This window comes from Helicoverpa zea, chromosome 31 (genome assembly GCF_022581195.2).
Source record: "Helicoverpa zea isolate HzStark_Cry1AcR chromosome 31, ilHelZeax1.1, whole genome shotgun sequence".
NCBI classification, from domain to species: domain Eukaryota; kingdom Metazoa; phylum Arthropoda; class Insecta; order Lepidoptera; family Noctuidae; genus Helicoverpa; species Helicoverpa zea.
The window spans coordinates 16,352,984-16,374,484 of NC_061482.1; the positions used below are offsets into that span (position 1 = coordinate 16,352,984).

The following is a 21,501-nucleotide window of genomic DNA, read 5'->3' on the forward strand; positions in this document are numbered from 1 at the left end:
AAATAAAACAACATACATTTGAGACCAAATCTTTATTTAATATTAATTGAGTACATGAGTCTTAACCTAACACAATCAAGTTTATTTTGAATCCACAAAATTACGAATTATTCTTTTGAGATTAATTATTAGAGATCGAACGAATTATATAATAGTAATTAATATTACTTTGCTTATACCTAAATGACTAAGAACGCATTACAATGATGCGGCCAGCTCGCAGGAACACACGTTGTTAGAACAACTGGCGCGAAAGATTGAGAAACATCGACACACACTGACAAGATCACACAGAGTATTATTATATGATAATGGTAGGTATTATTATGATGTACCTCCAGATTTTAACACTACGAAAAGACAATCACACAAACATTGTCACGTATTACGTAGACACTTCATTATAGGCCCGTAGACGACGGTACATTTACTCGTCGAAGAAGCCTGCGCTTGGTCCATACATCGCGTTGGCGCGATGCAACTCTTCGAGTGCAGCATTCATGTCAGCATTCAGTTTTCTTAGCCTCTCTTGCTGACGAGCGTCTACGACTAGGTTATTTAGAACCTCTTCTTCATCCTCGCTGTCGTCGGGATACTCCTCTTGCAAAACGCTTGCAGGAATGCTTGGGTCAATCAACCCAGCCTCTTTGAGTTCGCGCTCTTGTATGGCTGCCTCCAAAATATTAATTTGATGAGCATAACCTTTGGCACTGTTATATGTCATGGTATTTCTGTATTTGTCTGCTAAGGACAGCGGGACACCACCTCTCGGCTTCTTGAGACTCTTCATATAGAAGTCGAACAAATAATACGCGATTTCCAGCCGCAAAATTTCATCATTGACGTTTTCTGTGTGTTGTTTTGTGAGATAAAATATGAGGTTCATTTTTTCAGGTTTCTGCGCCGATTTCCTGTAGTTCGCTTTGATTTCTTGACGCGATGTTGGGGCTTCCGCTGCTGGGGCCGCTGGCGCTGCTGCTCCTGTGGCCGCAGAAGCTGATGCCGGGGCCGCAGAAGCCGATGCCAGAGCCGATGCTGATGCTGCAACTGATCCTGTGGCTGATGCTGCGGCTGATGCTGCGGTTGACGCTGCGGCTGATTCTCCAGCCGCCTTAGATGCTGTTGTTGCAACTGGTTTAGATCCCGCATTTGAAGCGGTTGTATTAATACCACTAGACGCTTCAAAGCTGCTTTTTAAACAGCTCTGACTGCTGGCTTGTATTTTTTTGGTAGATGAGCTGGTAGGCGAGCTCTCCTCCACTCTTGTTTCCATGCTGGCCTTGGTACGAGACCTGGTACCTGCGCTTGGTCCAGGCCCCGTGTCTGTATGCATAGTTGATCGAGTGCGGGCGCGGGTACCCAAGTACGGCCCAAACGCGCCGAAGTTTGATCCTCCGGCCTTATTAGACATGATGATGTTGAAAATTGGCACTCAATTTATAAGTTATTTGAGCAATTAATGAACACTTATTGTTCTGAGGGTACACTGATTTTTTTTCCGCTGCAGACGCAGTATGTCCGCTCTCCGAGAATGTTATTTGACGAATGACAGAATGGTGTTACAAGAACAAAAAATATTTATGGTGATTGGTAATCACATCAAACTTTTTAATTGAGAGGGTGTAGATAAGAGGTATAAATATTAATTTCGATTTCGTTCAAAATTATAGATACAAAATAGCTAAAGAAATTATTAATTGTAGCTCGTGTATATTTTGAAAATGTTTTATTATGTAAAATAGGGTTTGATTTTAATAGCCAAAATAAGGGCAGACTTTTTAGTTGTTGGATAACTTTTGTCTGAAGAATATGTTCGATGCTTTGACATATTTTCCATACAAAACCTGTCAAAAAGTCATATATTTCAGATAAAAGTTGTCTGGCGATTGGGAAATAAAACGAGTTTTGTCTATGGTACGATAAAGTTACATTCAGAGGGCACGTTAAACTGCAGGTCCCGTTTGTCATTTAACAGCCTTGGCAGTCGTTATTGGTAGTCAGAAGCCTGTAAATCTGACCAGTCTTACCAAGGGGTATTGGGTTGCTGGGTAACGGGGTTGAGGAGGTCAGAAAGGCCGTCGCTCCTTTTAAAACACTGGTATTGAGCTGCATTCGGTTAGATCGGAAGCCGAACCCAACGTAGTTGGGAAAAGGGTTGGGAGATGATGTAGCTTAGACCCAAGTACCTACACGGTGCACTATTGAATTCAAAAGTTAAGTAAATGCCAATGACATGACACAATGACAACTTTGCAAGGCTTAAACAAACGCAAGCTGGCTTATTACTATGCAAATATATATGTGACTAGCTTACAGCTGTTTACTCGCGTATTTGCTAGGGCCCCGAGAGTTTCTTCATGAACCCGGGTAAGTTTAGTCTGTTACTCGCGTATACATATATGTTACCACTGGTGAAGGATGGTACATTATTTTAGAAAGATGTTTTAGAATGGAAATTTTTGCTAACTGTCCCATATGGCGTTTGTTTCATAAAAATATTAGCTAGCTATCGTTAAGTTTATGATGAACGTACACAAGAACTTTAGGCTTTTTGCATATACTTACTATAAGTTGAAGCCCCACAAAGCCAGCTAGGTATATATTGTCGCTGCAGCATATTATAGCATACTTACACATTCGCGTTTGGCAGCAGCTAGAAAAAACGCTTAGCATCGTACGCTTTGCGTACCCGCATACTGCAAACTTTTAGTCGGCTGACAGTTTGTACGGACCCATATTAATATGGAAATTAATAGTGGTACGCACGTAGTGATCAGGCTGCTATCAGACCGACTAAAAACTTTGATTAAATTCACGATTTTCGGGCCATTGTCGGCTAGCAGCCTACAGTATGCAGATACTCTTAATGGTCTAGCAAAATAACTATGGATGGCAGAATTTTCATTTTATTGAGCATTCATAAAAGGGTAAACAATAAGACAAATTACCACAGATCTATTAGACGAAGTGAATTTTATAAATAGGTTTTATCTTCACAGAAAATTGCTAAATCATGACGATCAAGCTGCTATTGGTGAAAATAAAATGTCTACTTGTAACTGTTAATAAGAGCTACTAAAACTAAATTGCGAATAACTGAGTTATACCTTACAATCTATTTTTACCAGATCTAGGTTAAGAATGTTAGAACTATAAGTTACACATGTTATATCGATATATAGGTAATGAAAGGGTATAAGTTAGTTTATTATGATTAAATGAGAATATTAATACTGACATATCACTGATCATGAACCTACATACACAGGTAGGTATTGAGAACTCGACAAAGATTTTTTAATGTGTCCGTTTACGGTCTACGGTAGATATCTTACATACTAACGTCATGAAGTGGAATATATATAGATACGTCATAATAAGACCACTGAGGCCTCTTGTTGACGACAACGGACGATGTGACGGAACGATTTTTATAACAATAGATTGACTGCTGGTATGTCGCTAATAATAATACGAAGTGATTTTGGAGCTGTCTCATGTAATTCTGACCTGAAAAAGTGCTGTTTTTCAGCCAACTTTGAATAACCGATTTTTGATTTTGCTAGAATATCAATTGTCTTGCGTATACAAGGTGGACAGACGACCTTATAAAGGTCGCCGGAAGACGCTGGATGCAGGTCGCCTCCAACAGGTATCTGTGGAGATCTAAGGGGGAGGCCTATGTTCAGCAGTGGACGTCCTATGGCTGAGATGATGATGATGATGATACAACGGCTTAATGTAGGAATTTGCTAACGCGATGGGCTTCGACGCGTAGTTTCGTAGCAATAGATATAGAAGTTGCGTTCACAATCACCTATACCACAGATTATATAATAGTTACTATACTAACTTATTGAACAGTCGCCCTTACAAAAAACGAACTATCATCCGTTATCGTTAACAAGACGCCTAAACCCGATTCTTATGCTTCTACATAGCTGGTTTTACACCCTCTCTTGCGCGGTGGGCTCAAGCAGAATGCGATGACAAGGCATGCTTTCTCGTGAAGACGACTTCATGGAAGAAAACCATATCATATCAGACAAAAAGGATTATCAAGCATTCTTGCGGTCGATCCCAATATTTTATCCATCTGTTGACTTACTTACTGGAGATAGAATGTAGACATTAGTCCTTCAGTAGTATGTTAAATACCTGTCAAGCAGTGTGTAAGCTAAAATAGATAGATCGAGTATTGAGATCGGCCGTAAGTAGGTAAGCTTAGTTCTTAGAATTAATGTTTCTAAAGTACGTTGGGTTCGGCATCCAGTGGAACCGGCGACAGCTGGGCACCAGGGTGTTACGTTCAGCGACCGGTACTCTGCTACCTGTAAAAGTATATTATAGGTAAGGAAATTGAAAACTATCTTGAAGAAGTAAAGTAGAATCCGTTTAAAACGATTTTAAAAAGACTCGAAATACGCGTCTTAAGCGTATTGTAATAAAATGTAAAACACGTATGTAAGTAGTAGTATGGTCTAATGTTTTATATCATTTGTTGAACAGTATAGGTCAGGAAACAAGCTTGATATTTTTTAGCACAACACCTTTAGGCTGAGCACTTGTCTTATCTGAAAGTGATCACGTAGAGATTTTAAGCACTGGACCGGTTTTTCAAGTTCATCGTTTCGTCGGGTTTTGGTCTGCGAGAGAACACGTAGGCTTATTGAATGGGATGAACATAAGGGGAAAATTTACAAGACTATGGCTAGACCTGCTGTCCTATGATGTATGGATCATACTTCTGGCCCACAAAAATGATGAATGAAAGACAATTCATGTTTAGAGGAATGGTGTTACGCGAATGGATAGAGTTAGGAATGAGTATGTAAGAGGAAGTTTGAAAGTGGCGCCGGTAACAGAAAAATTGCGTGGAAATCGATATGGGCATGTGATGCGAAGGAATGAGAGTCATGTTGTGAGAAAGGTTTTGAGCATGAACGTGGACGGATAAAGGGGAAGAGGACGACCAAAGAATCGATGGATGGATTGTATGATAGTCGATATGGTTAGAAAGTGTTACTTGTGAGAAGGAGAAAAGAAAATTGGGATAAAGGCAGGAGGATGATGATGATGATTGAACGGGACGACGAAACATGTTAGGCGTTTAGAGCAGGAGAACGGTAGTATTCAGAGTTATGCGAACATTGTGTCAAGTTTTATTTTAAGGTTTGCTCATGTATAACATAATGTACAACGAGGTGAAGTTTATTACTTCCGGAGGATAAAGGTTAATCTCTTAATAAAAAATAATAAGTATCCTGAAATCATTGTGAAAATTAGTTCTTCTCACACTCGGATGAATAGTAGACAATACATATATATTATTCTGATATCTATAAGCTATTTTTGTTACTGCAAACATAGGTCTATATGTAAATGGGTAACAAGTGTCCACCCATCCAAAAGGACCATGCGTCATTTGTACCAATTTTTTTACATTACGTAGCAGTGATGAAACCTATATCATTTCAGAGCTCTTGACGAACACTTTATTTTATGTCGAATGCGAATTCAGCCCAAACACGGTGTGTTTTCGACTATTTAAAACTTATGCTATTTTACTGACTATCTAACGTGCAACTTGTAAAGGTGGAAAATATAATGAAACTAGCTTCCGCCCGCGGCTTCGCCCGCGTAGAGTTCGGTTATATCGCGTTTCCAAGAGAATTATTCAAAAGTCCGGGATAAAAACTATCCTATGTTTTTTCCCAAGGTCAACTCTATCTCTGTACCAAATTTTACTAAAATCAGTTTAGAAGTGAAAGCATAACAGACAGACAGACAGACAGAGTTATATCACATTTATAATATTAGTAGGGTTAATGTGCTCACCAGGAGCTTTCATATGACAAACATTTCATTACTGTTGAGCAAGTTTGAAAGTGGGTGGGTACAGGGTTCATAGAAAAGTGCCCATATTCCTTGCAGGTTTTTACAGCTACGTGCAGTGTCAGTGTGACAAGAAAATGAGTTTGTTTGATACGCTCTCATGATGATACTTCTGAAGAAATAAGTATGAATGTATGAGCAGTACTCCTGAAGATAGTAACATATGAGTTACACTACCCTCTACTGCGCAAAAAAAACTTCTCCAGTAAGGTAAACAGCCAACTGCGGATTATACTAATCGAGCCTTGCGTTGTTTTGTGATTGCATATTGAATTTAGTATTTTTTTTGGCGGCATATAATTTGAGCTCCAGATAAATTATTCAATCTTTCAAGGTCTAAAAAATGGATGGATCCGCAGTAACTGTTACTAAATTTAACTTGTAGAAAGTGAACCTGAACACCGTCAATTGAAGGGACTCTTACTGTTGATGCAGCTGTCTGATCTGCCAGCCGGACTCCAGCGTAGCTCCTTGGAGACCAGCAGAAGCTCGGTACTTCTGAAATCATTGACATCAACCACATTAATTTATTATTATGATGATGCTATGACGTATTGATGTGAAGTGCGCTGCGCATCTTCTTCTTCCTAGCAAAAAGACATAGAAAATGATGAAAGCTGGGCGTTTTGGGGGCGTTCTTTTGTAAATTTTGGGCGTTCAAAAAGGGTTGTTCAGCAGCCAAGTTTATTAGCAAGACAAAGCTAACCACGGACATCCTGATTACTTAATAGATTAATTAGGACGGGAATGCTTTGTCTCACTAGTGAGTAAAAGACGAATTTGCTCACTGTTTTTAGTCGTAGGGATGAAAATAACTATTCTTGCGAGTATTTCATCAAATAAATAAATAATCAGCGCCTTCACATTACTGGATTCGATCACATGCTCGGTTTTTACGTGCGCGTGTACGTTGTACGTTGTACGTGCATGAGTAGGCGCGTACAAGCCTAATTTAAAGCAAATCCTCTAGTAAGAAAGCGTTGACTATTTAGCAGTGTTAAGGCAAGTTTTGAAAGCGAGTTGCTGAGTGCAACTACCGACCGCAGATGCAGCAGCTGCACTGCTGGTTTGTAGGTACTCTTACGGAAGAGTTTTAAAACAAATTGGCAGTGCATCGCCCTCATTGCCCGATTTCATGCATTCGGCACATACATTGGTACTCTGGACACATACATCTCTGGCAGCCTTTTGGTAGTTGGACAGTCACAAAGCTACCATTACCGAGGGGTATCGTTTTATGACCGGTCCCAATACTCTCCAATCCCCGATATCTTCCAGCTGTTGTTTGCATTATTAGAGATAAGAATTTGACATTACATTATGTATGGGACTAACGTGTTAATTCTATCTCTAGCATGAACCAACAGATGGAATATTGGGAATTGCCGATAATTAGTAACTGAAGGGGTCACAAAGACACTTTTACGTGTTAAAAGCTAAATACCCCCCTTGTACTCAGCTGCATCAAGTTAGACTGAAAGCTAACGATATCATCATCATCCTCCTGCCCTTACCCCAATTTTATTTGGAGTCGGCGCAGCATGTTTTCTTCTTACATATTCTTCTATCTGCCGTTATCTCACAAGTAACATGCTTTCTTACCATATCTCCTTTCACACAATCCATCCATCGTCTCTTTGGTCTTCCTCGTCCACTATATCCGTCCACGTAGGTACATACTCATCACTTTCCTCACAAGCTGACGATCTCAGTCTTTAGGAAATGCTTAGGTGATTAATGCTTATAGCCCAAGAGCCAGCGAATGCCAGACCTACGTCAATTATTATTCATCTCATACGGGAGAATATCTCATCTCTTGTACGAAATCAACTATTGCTGTCATAGAAAAAGTGGTCTGTATTGATATAATATTTAATATAAAGGATGATACGACTGACAAAAAATATATAGAGTTAAGGTGAAGTCTTCTTTTTAATATTTAACAAAGCCACCGACAGTCAAATGTAGTAGTCTGTCGTTCATACCCACTGTGAGGTAGATGCACAAAGTTTCAGCCTTTATAAAATAACGAACATAGGTTTGGCGGTCACTGGCTCTCGTAATATTAGGAATCATTTAAAGAAAAACACTTACAATATACATGGTGATTGGGGTTTTTGCAGTTACTAAGTAGGCAGGTCACAAGGAAGTAATGCCTGAAACAGAAAACAGTGTATATAAAGATAGGTGTTACATATGTATCTATATTTTGGTCTGTTTCTTTGTAATGCATAAGCTCAAAAACTAATAAATCGATTTAAAAAATTCTTTCCCCATTAGAAAGCTACGTTATTTTCGATTGCGTGTAACGTATAAGCCACCCACATTATATCTCGGTACGCGCAGTACTTAGTTCCCACAGTCCGCGGGCGAAACCGCGGGAAAACGGTTAGTTTAAAATATTTGTAGTGTGGACCAATATTAATCATGTCAGCAAAAAAAATTATACAAATCAGGTGGTAAATCCATACTGATATTAAATTATGTAGAAACAATTTTTTGTTTGTTTGTTTGTACTCCACAGGCTCCGAAACAACTGAACCGATTTAAAGAATTATTTCATTTTTGGAAAGCTACACTGTTCTCTAGTAATAGGCTAATGCTATCCCGGTGCGGATTCCGATGCGGAAGTGATGGACGGATGAGCGCAAAAAAAACATATGAACACAAGATTGGGAGAATAGTAGGTACCTGACGCGTGTATAAGCCCGATGTAAAGAAAATCCTCTAGCAAGAAAGCTGTCAAATCCGCTAGCATTCAAAACGTGTAGTGTTTTCGACATTTACCTTATTTTTTAATAAAATAAGAACACGTGATTAAATAGATATTATACATAATACCCAAATTGACTAGACAATGTGAAAAATTAATCACTTTATCCGCATATTATTCTTAATAGCTGGTCAACGTTAGCCAAAGTAATAAATATGGTATAACCAACTTAATACTGACTAATTCTTCAAAACGGCTCAAGTTATTATATGATAATTATCAAATGACCCCTCCTGCTGTGGGTTAGCAGCGTGAGGGACTGTCAGACTTTTTTCTGTCCCTATAACCCGATGTCCCTTTGTACGCTTAAATCTTCAAAAATGCGCAACTAATTTTCATGCGGTTTTTTATTAGGTAGAGTGTTTCAAGAGAAAGATTTATATGTACATATAATAACATCCATTAAATAGGGGGGAAATACTGTTATATCGCTATCGGGTCGCTAGTTACAAAAAAAAGTAAAAAAGTTAACTTACAGTACTTCGGGCTGGGGTTCTGGTGGGGGCCGAGCAGGCTCGTATCCACGAAGGACGATCTGAAGCAGAAAACAATGTATGTTAAGAGTGCATCTAAATAATGTCGGAACAAAATAAATTAATAATGCCGGGACACCCCTTCACACACGGTCGGTTAACAACACGGCAAGATATTAAATAACTTGTGTTATGGGTGGTAACTGAAAATCGATCTCAGTGGCGTGCACTTGGAGAGGCCTATGTCCAGCAGTGGACTGCGATAGGCTGATGATGATGATGGGTGGCAACACAACTGTTTAAACTACATTTAGATACATATGTAAGTATGTCGAAGATACATTGTTCTAAGCGACATCGTCATTAGTGGTTACAGGCTTAGTGGGGCGCCTTTGGGGTAGAATGCTAGCACAAAATATAACGTCCGCAGTTTCACACTTAACACAAAATGTTTTATTACTTGACACTAAAGTCTAAAAGAAGATGATTAATTATGAACGAGCAGCGGGTTCAGTCCACCGATGTTTCTTTGATATTTTCTGCACATGCACCAATTCACCATAATCCAACTCGATCATGCTCCCGCCCAAAACAATGTCACATTAAGAACTGTCATGGATAAAATGCGCCTGACCCCGCTGGGCTCTGATTGGTCAATAATTAACTCACTCGAATTATGAATTTTAAAAGGTAAAGGTAGAATTCCGTGCATGCATCGCGAACGATCGCGGCCGCGCGCGGCCTACGACAGTCGTCGATCGCACGCGACAATTACCTATGAAAATGTATAATCGCTGCCGAGGCCCGCGACAAACGCGCGCGGCTCACGACAGTGTCTTGAAATTAGTAGATTTTGTTCGTCCGTGCAGCCGCGCGCGGCCTACGACAGTCGCGATGCACGGAATTCTACCTTTATATAGGTACATATTATAACACCCAGACCTCGGCCAACAAGCATGCTTATCACACATGCATGTCGTCCGAACCGGGAATCGAACCCGGGACCTCAGTTTCGGCAGACCGGCATTGTGACCATTGCGACCACGAGGTCGTCGCATCTACACGGTGCATGTAGCTGGAGCAAGTTAACATGCGCAAGTGACAAGAGCACGCGGGTGGTATTGTGCTTTGTTACTTGCGCGAGTCGCTGAAACCACAAGTTTTTAAAATGCATGTTCCTCAACATGCGCAAACTACTTGCACCGTGTAGATGCACCCTAAATGTCGTTGATATATAAACCATGTAAATAAAAATATTATTCAAGTCGGGTGGTAAATGATGGATTACAAACATCCGATTCAGGAAGCTCCTCCATTTTGGGAAGTCGGTTACAAATATGCAATAACAAGATTGGGAGAATAGTACCTACCTTTATCTTAGTCTGTACCAATATTATAAGCAAAGAGGAAAAATGTTTTTTTTTTGTTTTCTGTGTTTGTTTTTGGATAAACTCAAAAACGATTGGACTGATTTAAAAAAATCTATTAGGTACTGCTACAAAGCTACACTCTGCCCATGTAAAATAGGCTATATTTTATCCCGTTATAGGCAGTCGTTCCCACGGGATGCAGCAAAAACGGGATGAATAAGTCCAAGGAAGACAGAAAAATAAATAAAAAATCAAACTTCCGAATCGGGAACCTGTTTCATTTTGGGAACACTGAACACAAGATTAGGAAAATAGTACGTAATACATCGTTATCCTACTAATATTATCAATGCGAAGAAAATCCGTTTGTTTGCTACGCTTTCACGCAAAAACTACTTAACCGATCATCATGAAACTTTGTACACATATTCTTGGTGGTACTAGGATGACCATAGGATACTTTTATCAACACACCACGCAGGCAAAGCTGCAGGAGGAAGCTAGTAATAAAATAATGTGTACTTACAGGTTTTCCAGTTGGGAATAAAGGACTGGGCGTAGGACCGGCCATATCTTTGAGTAGCAGGAGTTCTAAGCACTCGTCAAACGGAACCGGATCACTGCTATGTCACTGTTGCACCTACAATATAACGAACACCAATAAATTGGAGAGTCGATGCACTCTTACTTAGAAACTCCGTAAAGATCTCAATAGGGTTGATAAGGGGGTTAAAAATAGTGATTCTAACTAGTTCACATTTTAGATTGCCAAAAAATATTGGATATGTATTTTTTATTTTAACAAAAAAATATATTTCAGGGTAAAGGTTATCTTGAAGCGGACTAATTACTTTTTTCGTTCACCTTGCCTGTAGAAACTCTTTGCTTCGAAGTACAAAAAGTTCGTTGGCAACTTTGAAAATCAAAAATTACTCTTTAAATTAAGTAATTAAAAACAGCTATTTATTGCAAATACACTGTCGAACAAGTGAGCGGATTAACAAAAACGCATCGTTCGATAAAGTTACGCATGCGTGTTTGGGAGTGAATAGTTGCCAGTGCAGATTTAATAGGTGGTTGCAATTTAAGGAGCCTTATCTACTGAACATTATAGTCTATTCCTTATATTCGAAACAAGGCATGTTGTTAATGAACTTTTGTTTTTAATATAATATTCTCTGAAAACGGCGAAATCGGTAGAATTGAATTAGTACTAGTTACGTGATACAAGAGTTCAAAGCTGATTTTTAACCGAGTGCTCATTTTGGATGCTACAGAAGGCGAATTAGAATCCTGAGGAATAGCGAGTAGAACACGAAGGAATGAAAGATAGCAGAGATGCCATAAGGAAGGTACATCGGGTGTCTTCCTGTAGGTCAAGTTATGCATAGTAGGCGTGATTAGTGACTAGAACTAACGAGACGTTCGGGTTCATGACAAGGAGATTTTATTAAAAAAATATTGGGCAGGTTCCATAGGAGTGTAAGACTGGATCTAGACGTTTCTCGTCCCCCGAACACCCGCACTTTGGCACGCTACTTTCTTAGAAGATTTTGCGTTATGACATCTCCGCTAATAATTTTGTACTCAATGGATTAGAAGTAAATACCTAGATTTAATTATTAAATCTGATTTTGCACTGAGCAATCGAAGAGCAAAAATACTCACTCCGAGATGATTGAATAAAAACATATTCTTCGTAAATGGGGAATTTACGCAACTTTCACTTGAAAAAACTTATCAGCTTCATAAACTATAGATATTAGTCTTTTAGCCATAGCAATTGATATTTGCATTTATACAAAGAATAAATTGATTAAATAACAAAACACAAAAAAAGAACAAAATACAACCGAAAGAGCGTCAATTTACGTTTTGAATGCGACTGCAAGACTGCAACTGCCAAACGGACATGCCGCGACTGCATGAAATCAATTGATACCTACATAAGGGCGACTGCACGTGCTGCTGCCGCTTCGATCCAAAACGGTTCCATGTAAATACATACAAACCAGTAGTGCAGCTGCGGCCGACTTCATTCAGTCACGGCACATTGTGCGGTAATAAATACTTATCGGTATTTAATACATTATTTGTAATCGCCCCTCTGGGCTTCAATCAATAAGATCTGGTTTCAGTTGCAGTTCATTTCTATAGGGAAATCAGAAAAAAAACAAAAGAATACATAAATTGAAAGTAAGTCTGACAACCAGTCTAACTTTTTTGCCTGTTGCCTGGTAACTAACTGGGGTTGTGAAGGTCAGATAGGCAGTCGGTCCTTGTAAAACACTGGTACTAACCGCATCTGGTTAGACTGGAAGCCAATCCCATCACATTTGGGAAAAGGGTATGCAGATGACGACTTACTTTTGGTTGATGTTCCTAAACAATTTTGTATGATTCAGACGCTACAATGCCAAAAAATCCGGAATTCATAGGCTAATGTCAACAGGGGCCCGATTCTCCTAAGTTAATAAGGTCAAAATTGAATAAAAATTGAATCTCAATAACAGTTTTAACCTTAGCGGGCATTCTGCTACTAATATAAGACCAATCGTATTCCAACGACATTCAATTGGTTTGCGATTGGTCTCTCATTTTGGTGATTTTGGTCTATACGGTAGTTTGCTCTACAATCATATTGCAATCGTAAATCATTTGCAGACTAAATGATTCATTATTGAATGACAGAAAAGGATAAAAACGTTTATTTCAAAGAAAAGATAGCGGAATGCCACATACGCTTCAATCGTAATTGAGTCGTGATTGGATCTCAGTCGGATGTGAATCGTATGTCGCTTAAGTAAAATTAGTAGAATCGAGGCCCTGGACACATAAAAAAAGACAGATTGTTACTACGTTAATTTATTTATTTAAGTAAAATTATTTAAACATTATATTCTTAGACATAAAGGTTAGTAAAATGTTGACACATACTATTTCTAGGGTCCAAAAAATCTTAAATTGCTACGTCTATCGTCTAACAGCCGAAACCAATATTCTGTGTCTGTTTTTTGGCTTTCTAGTGAGAGAATGATAGAAATTTGATATTTCCGACTTACTTGTATGGTGGATGACAAATTTCTATTTCTATCTCCAGCCAATTATTAGATAGATAAAATATTAGAAACGGCCGTGATACTGAAGATTGGATAAAAGAAGACCAACCAACCCCAAGTACGTAATAAATTGGGGTAAGAACAGTAGAATGATGAAATATTCCTAGTATTTATAAAATGCTTTGTTCCTGACTGTACGTTATTTAATAGGAAGAAATACTTGAGCACGGTCTAATTTAGGCAGGTACATAATTACTTTTTTATACAAAAGTATGAATATAAAGCAATCTAACTTAAAAATACAATCGTAAAAGTTATTAAGAAGTATATAATAAAAAAAAATACAGTTTACACCTTTTCCGAGAGCTTCAGTCGAGACAACACCCTGATACTTTCCCCTGTAAGGGACGGGCACTTAACCTAGGTATACGATAATATTTTATGTAGATATGAATGTCAGTGGTTAGAATACAAAATACCTTATTTAAATGTATTAAAGGCGCGTCTACACGGTGCATGTAGCTGGAGCAAGTTAACATGCGCAAGTGACAAGAGCACGCGGGTGGGTATCGAGTCGCTAGACCCGCAGTTTTTAAAATGCATGTGACCTGCGCATGTTCCTTAACATGCGCAAGCTACTTGCACCGTGTAGGCGCACCCTAAATGCCGTAAGGTACGTCTTGCAAGCGAGCTGTCGACTGCAACTGCAGCCTGACATCGGTATATAGATACATACAAATCAGAGGTGCGGTGATGGTCAATTCAAAGCAGTCGGTAGCTCGCTTTCAAAACGTACCTTTACCGTTGGCGGCCGTTCCCAATATTCTATCTTCTGTTGATTTCCTAGTATCTTTGTAGTGCTATCGCTAGTAACAATAGAATTTATAATGTCACATTAAGTGAGCAAATCCGTAAAAAGGTAGAATATTGGGAATAACCGTAGGTACATAACTAAGTACTAGACGTTAACAGTAAAATCGTTCTAAGTTTGACATTGATATTGTAATTGAAAAACTGGTTATTATCAAGATTATTGGAATCTGACTCTTATATCTATAACACCTAATTAAAAGTCCTTTAAATATGATGCAATTAATGTATTGACAGTTTTCCTGCACACCGTTAAATACTGATTATTTAGTACTAAAATTGAGACAAATATCATCAAACACATTAAATATTATATGAGATAGTCAACGCCCATGCGCTCTGTGGAGTTGCTAGCGCACGGAAACTTGCCTATCTTTAAAAAATAACTTACAACACCAGTTATCTTGCCTATAGTATAATCCTTGCCTATGTATCTAATTGTATACCTTTTCCTAAATGGTACACACGATACAGACTTTAAGTTTGTACAAATATTTGTACGAACTTAAAGTTGGAGTAAAAATCTAAAGTCTGAGTGAACCTACTACCTATCATTGGCTCAGACTTTACACTAACTCCATTTATTACGCAGACAAAAGTCTGTGTGAAGTTGGTATCGTGTGCACTTTCATGAAGGACTTTAGTTCTAAACTTACTCATTCTTATGTTCCTCTACTTTTACCTGGACTGCTCGCAGTTTTTCTTATGTCACCTAGCCAAAAGAAAGCTTACATGTAGGTAATTTAATTTTAAATGGGGCTATTCTGTATACCTTACAATTAAGTTTTAAGAGTCAGAAACCGCCAGACTTTCTATCTATGAATGTTGTCTATGTGTATGTAACCTAAATGCTCCGAAACGACTGAACTGATATGAAAAAATATTTTACTTGTAAAAAGCCGCGTTATTTTCGTGCGACAAAGGCTACGTTTTCTCCATGTACAGGAAGTAGTTTCCACGGAACGCCAGTGAAACTGCGGGGCACAGTTAGTATGTTGTAAGGGCTAAAACTTTGTGTGTGCCTTATAATATAATTTATATATCTTTCAAAGGCACCATCAGTTTTTCTCTATATTCAATCTTTAAGAGACACACAAAAACTTTCAGCCTTTATAAACTACTATCTTCTACCAGCGGTTTCACCCGCGTCCCGTAGGAACTACTTCTTACACCTAGACAAAATTAACCTTCCTGAATAAAAGGGCTATCCATATCTAACACTGAAATATTTTTTCAAAACCGTCCTGTCGTTCATGAGATCAGGGCGTTCAAACAAACAAACCTTTATAATACTAATATATACTCCATTTAAAATAACATTAGAAATTTAAGTAAACCTTTTTTACTGTTTGTTCAACTGATTTTGACTTCTATGCCGTAGACAAAAGAACGAAGCAAAATAGTGGTAACAATACCAAGTATTTACTGCAGCCGCCATTAATCATACTACTAACGCAATAGAAGTCAAAATCGGTTGAACAAACAGTAAAAAAGGTTTACTTAAATTTCTAATGTTATTTTAAATGGAGTATAGATAGGTCTGGCAATTGCTGGCTCTAGATTGATAAACAAAAGAAAGAAGATACGCCACGCTCATTTCAGAATATGGAACATCTAAAAAAGGTCCAGTCCATTATTTCTTATCAAATTCTCGATCTTTTTTTGTTTCAATTCCAGTTCTTGTCTACCCGGAGGTGATTGCTTGAGCAACTGCTTAAGTCTGAGGAAGTATGTGTCTAGGAGACGCTCGTTGTCAAGGTACTTCTCCATCATTTCATCCAGCATGTCGTCCAAAGGCTGGTTGTCTTCCAGAGGACACGCCTTCGATATCTTCTCGCCTGGAATGTCGGTCAGTCATGTGCTTTATACGTTCGTTCTCTTTTTAGGCTGTGTTCGAACGAAAGTGACTGTCAGCCGCCGAATGTGAGCAGCAGCAAAATAAACGGTATTTCTCGTTCACAGTATGCTGACAATACGCTATTGCTTACAATATGCCAAGCATAGCGTAATAACGTATCGTTGGTTAGATGTCAATGAAAAAGTCAATGGAAATACAATAATAAAAAAAAGTTAAGTGTAGTTTCACTGTAAGACATGTTATCGACACGAAAGAAAAAGAAGTAAATACAATAAACTGCGTAACGGTCGCTCACTTTTGGCGACTGACAGTCAGTTTGGTATGAACACAGCCTTACACTTTATTTACAACAAAAATAAACACACATATTAAATAAAGATAATACATTTACCAGAATAAAAAAGTATAATGTAAATAAAAAGGAAAATAAAAACTTACTACTAAAAAGTGTCAAAAAAGTCCTCCCCATCGCTATTGACTGCGAGCGTACTCAAAAGGCTGGCAGCATTGCCACGCTGGATGGCAATGCTTGCCCGTTGTCTAAGGTAATAGCCAGCCCTTTGGCCACGAGAAGGTTCAACCAGCCATTCGAATCCCACAATACGACGGTTTAAACTTTATTGGTCATAATTTAATAAACTGTGTAATGTCGAAGCCACGATAAACTGTAAGTCCCGGCTATCATTTGAATGACGTTGGCAGTAGTTACGGGTATTCAGAAGATAAAGTCTACCGAAGTAGTAGTTCTCAAAAAAGAAAGAAATAACTTGATACTCACTCAAAGCATTGTATTCAGTTAAAGTGATACGAATTATCTCGTTCATCAGACTCTGTAAAATAAAATATACAATTACGCTATCTAAAGAAAAGACAAGTAATATTTATGATACATAACTATGTTTTTTAAAACTTTATACAAATTATAAAAGAGACAACAAATCAAAGGCAATCTGTCAAAGATTGGTCTTGATTGTTTGGCGATTATATTTTGAAAATAATGGGCGGGTTCCACAGAGGGGGTTTAAGGGTGGAGCTAGTAACGTTCCTCGTCCCCCGAACACCCGCATTTTGGGGCGCTACTTTCATAGATTTTGCATTATGACATCTCCGCTAGTCATTTTGTTATCCATAGCCTAACAACAGTCGCTATTGTTTCTATAAATGTACCTATAGTTCGCAAAATAAATGAATTTCGCAAGTAGGTAATGTAGGCTCGGCTATCATAGATACTAATATTATAAAGCTGAAGAGTTTGTTTGTTTGTTTGCTTGAACGCGCTAATCTCAGGAAAAACTGGCCCGATTTGAAAAATGCTTACAGTGTTAGATATATATAGGCTATAGGCTATATATTATCACGCTAAGATCAAAAGGAGCAGAGCACCAATGAAGAATGTTTCAAATGTTTCGTGCGCTGCGTAAACGGTTAAAGTTTCGCATAAATCATGTATGACAGAATTGTTCCCCTTTAAAAGTTCTAAAAAAAGTCCGCAACAGCAGATGTGTATCTTTTAAGGTTAGCTCACTATAACCTTTTTTATGCTAACCAAATTTGTTCCAAAATGTAACTATTACACGTGGACGAACTCGCGGGCGGAAGCTAATAAGTAATTATGCGTGTTCGCAATGAGCAATATATGGATTGATGGTCGCAAATGCATTGAATCCTTTAATATATATTTTTACTACAATATAAAAAGGAGCAAACATTTTTTATTGTTTGTTTTCTGTACCTACTTATTAGTTTCTTTGTCACTTAAAGACTCCGAAACTACTGAATCGATTTGAAAGATTTCACTGTTAGAAAGCTACACTCTTCCCGAGTAACATAGGCCATATTTTATCCCGCCTGCCTCAACCGCACTGCCTCGTTAGTCTAGTTGTCGCAAGTGCGGCTGCTGAGCACGAGGTCTCGGGTTCGATTCCCGAGTCGGACCGAAATCGCTTTGTGGGTTTTAGAAGACTTTCACAAAGCAGCCCGGAGCCTGGAAGTTGGTGATTGATACACCCGTGCATCGGAGAGCACGTAAATGTCGGTCCTGCGCCTGATCTCTCTCCGGTCGTGTCGGATTGCCGTCCCATCGGGCTATGAGAGTGAAGGAATAGGGAGTGCACTTGTGTTTGCGCAAATGCTTGTGCACTATAATATGTCCTGCGCAGTTGGCTAATCTCCTTACATGAGAACAGCCGCCGTAGCCGATAATCGGCGAGGAGGACATCATTTTATCTCGATACGGATTTCACCCTCGTTCTATGGGAACTACAGCCCATACCGGGATACAATAAGTACTTCTTATGTTACTCGGGAAGTATGTAGTTTTCCAACCGCGAAAGAACTTTTCTAATCGTTTTAGTAGTTTCGGAGCCTTTTGGGTACAAACAAACAAACCAATGTTTCCTCTTTATTATATTAGTATAGATTTCTAACTTATTCTTAGATCTTATACCGAAGTATTGACATTGAACTACAACAATAGACAATTGAATACTCACGTTGACATCTGCCGTCGCTAAGTCGAAGGCGACCATCTTGACAAACAGTTGAAGTCAGTTTACCTGGAAACCAAATAACTATCATTATTATGGTGCCTATAACAAAGAAATAAAAAATGTTTCCTCATTAACACAATCATTCACACTTAATCGATGATGCGTTAGTGCGTCGGTTTACGATATACTCAACGTATTTTCCGTCAGACATGAACCTTTAAGTAAACAAAGGACGATCTCTATTTACATACCTAGGTACATAGGTACATTATATGCTCCTACAAACACAGACAGATACCCATACACAAAAGAAACACATTGCAACAATATGTAGGTACCTGTACCAAATCAGTATCTATACCTACCTATATATTGTTAGGTACGTTGTAAATGTCGAGGTATCAACAAAGACTTTTCTAGAACCTGACAGGCATTGCGTGAAGACTTCCATAAAATTAATTCACTAGCACATAAGTACATAGGAATAGGTACTTACAGGATACACGTCCGCAAACTGACACACAAAATCACAGCACTTCTTTGTTTGTCTGACGATAGTCAGATATTAATGAAGCGACCGATCTCCTGTCTAGACACAAAGAGACTGCCGCTAACGCCACGCTGTCACCTGGGAATCGATTTTGGCGCATGCGGGGTGAATTTCTAGACTTAGGGTGCTTCTACACGGCGCCTAAGTCGTGGTGGTCTAGTGGTTAAAGCACCAACCTCGCATGTTTGGGGTGTGGGTTCGATTCCAGGTCAGGCAAGTAACAATGAAACTTTTCTAAGTTTGTATGTACTTTTTTAGTATGTCTTACAGCCAGTTTCTTCATCAAAAGTAAAAGCCAAAGTAATGTCATAAAGTAAAAGTATTGGTCAAATTCGTTTTTTCAAGGCTAAAAAGTAACAGTAAAACTAATAGTTAAAATCGGGAAAAAACGAATTTGACCGCTACGTTTACTTTATGACATTACTTTTACTTTTGATGAAAAAAACTGGCTGCTAGAAAGGTGAAGGAAAACATCTCGAGGAAACCTAGACTTAGGCCCCGCCCCTTATCGGCATCGGCACGACTGAGGATTTTAGGTGGCAAATAGCAATATACATTAATATAATGACAATAAAGTAGAAATTTCCATTTTATATGGTCGTAATAACAAAAATACCGCTTCGGTATGCTTGCTGCTATCGGTAGCCTTAACAATGCTTCGGGATGCTTCGGCATCCTTTGGTACGCCGCCGACGGCGGCGCCGAGACACCACTCTGGGTGAACCAGCGGGAAACAGCCAGTGTATTGTCTGTGGTCATCCCTTATCTATAGGTACAGATAGATATCCATCCATCCAGGATTATGTACCTAATGATCATCATTCATTGTAAAGAAGGAATGATGAATTTTTGACCATGTGCGCGAAGTATAATGGCGTCCACGGCCGCTTTCGGCCACGGTGACTGTTCTCATTTCAGGAAATCAACCAGCTGCGCAGGACATATTATAGTGCACGAGCATTTGTGCAGACACAGGTACACAGTGTACACTCCATATTCCTTCACTCTCATAACAAGATGGGACGGCAATCCGACACGACCGGAAAGAGATCAGGCGCAGGAACGACATTTACGTGCTCTCCGATGCACGGGTGAATCAATCACCAACTTCCAGACTACGGGCTGCTTTGTGATAGTTTAAGAAAACCCACAAAGCGATTTTGGCCCGACCCGGGAATCGAACCCGAAACCTCGAGCACAGCAGCTGCGCTTGCGACCACTAAACCAACGAGGCAGTCAAGTTTTTTTGTCGAGGCGAAGTATAGTTCCTCGACAAAAAACGCGGATGAAACACAAAACAGACAATTATACCGAATCCTTCAACCAAGGCATTGTTAAAAATTGTATCTAAGGCTCTAGAAGTCTAGACAGACGGACTGCAATGTCTGCAACCAAACTGCGCAGTTCGGGTGCAGTTTAAATGCAGTTGACACGACTGCAATAGAACTGCAAACCAACCGTGCGGTCCTATTGCAGTCGTGTGAACTGCACGCCGCCGTCTGCATCGGAACTGCAAAGTTGCAGTTGGATTGCAGTCCGTCTGTCTAGAGCCTATTACCTAGATATCAAACAAATAACATTTAACAATAAAAAAAGGCTCGGAGGATGAAATACTATGTTTCTGATTTGCCATAAAACATAATGTTATTTTATAGTTACTTACAATGAAACAATAACAATTAAATCAAACAGATCATCAGTCAGATCATCTGTCAGATCAGTCATCGTCGGTATGGTTTCATTTTTTTATGTGCAATTAAAAAATACTATTGATAGATTTTTATGGTTTCAGTTTTTAACAAGAAAGTTTTTTCCAGAATCGTCTATTTAATTAATAATTCGGCACATAATTTACTTTGCTATAGGAATCTTTTGTTAAAAAAACTGGGGTGGGCCTAACCTTTTCTCAACTATGTTGCGAGGTCGCTTCCAGGCTAATCGGATTCACCTGAGTACCAGTGTTTTACAAGGAGCAACTGCCCTATCTGACCTCGTCAACCTTGTAACCGAGCCACCCAATACCCCTAGGAATGGTAATAGGTAAGACTGGTGTCAGACCTACTGGCTTTTGACTTCTCGTAACGACTGCCAAAGATGTTCAAATGACAGTCTGCGACATTTTGGCAATCTTGTGAAAACATTTATGAAACTGTTAACGCGCAGG

General features: G+C 39.0%; 2 protein-coding genes across 6 annotated transcripts; both read right to left on the bottom strand.

Moving 5' to 3' along the window:
- Positions 1-427: 427 nt before the first annotated feature.
- LOC124645360 (60S ribosomal protein L22-like) lies at positions 428-1,411 on the bottom strand. Its single transcript, XM_047185165.1, has one exon. The coding sequence runs from the start codon at positions 1,409-1,411 to the stop codon at positions 428-430; it is 984 nt and encodes a 327-aa protein (XP_047041121.1).
- A 1,477-nt stretch (positions 1,412-2,888) lies between these two features.
- On the bottom strand, positions 2,889-19,499 carry LOC124645443. 5 transcript variants are annotated; one of them, XR_006986229.1, is made up of 7 exons: positions 18,791-18,849; positions 17,077-17,128; positions 11,038-11,151; positions 9,145-9,203; positions 7,990-8,051; positions 6,320-6,393; positions 2,889-4,331 (listed from the first exon to the last, which is right to left on the bottom strand). XR_006986229.1 is itself a non-coding variant. In XM_047185248.1 (4 exons), exons 2-4 carry the CDS (start codon positions 18,824-18,826, stop codon positions 16,055-16,057), a joined length of 312 nt encoding a protein of 103 aa, XP_047041204.1. In that variant the 5' UTR covers positions 18,827-18,853; positions 19,284-19,499; the 3' UTR covers positions 15,940-16,054. The 5 variants fall into 5 exon arrangements, 1 of the variants encoding a protein (XP_047041204.1); XR_006986228.1 differs by lacking the exon at positions 18,791-18,849 and having other exon boundaries at positions 17,077-17,842; XR_006986227.1 differs by lacking the exons at positions 17,077-17,128; positions 18,791-18,849 and adding an exon at positions 11,376-11,491.
- Positions 19,500-21,501: the final 2,002 nt, after the last annotated feature.

Excerpts from the sequence above, each read along its gene's own strand:
- LOC124645360 (XM_047185165.1), bottom strand. The coding sequence starts at position 1,411 with ATGTCTAATAAGGCCGGAGGATCAAACTTCGGCGCGTTTGGGCCGTAC.
- LOC124645443 (XM_047185248.1), bottom strand. The coding sequence starts at position 18,826 with ATGGTCGCCTTCGACTTAGCGACGGCAGATGTCAAC. Across the intron at positions 17,129-18,790 it reads TAGCGACGGCAGATGTCAAC|AGTCTGATGAACGAGATAAT; the intron begins GTGAGTATTCAA and ends TTTATTTTACAG. Across the intron at positions 16,279-17,076 it reads AACTGAATACAATGCTTTGA|GCGAGAAGATATCGAAGGCG; the intron begins GTGAGTATCAAG and ends CCGACATTCCAG.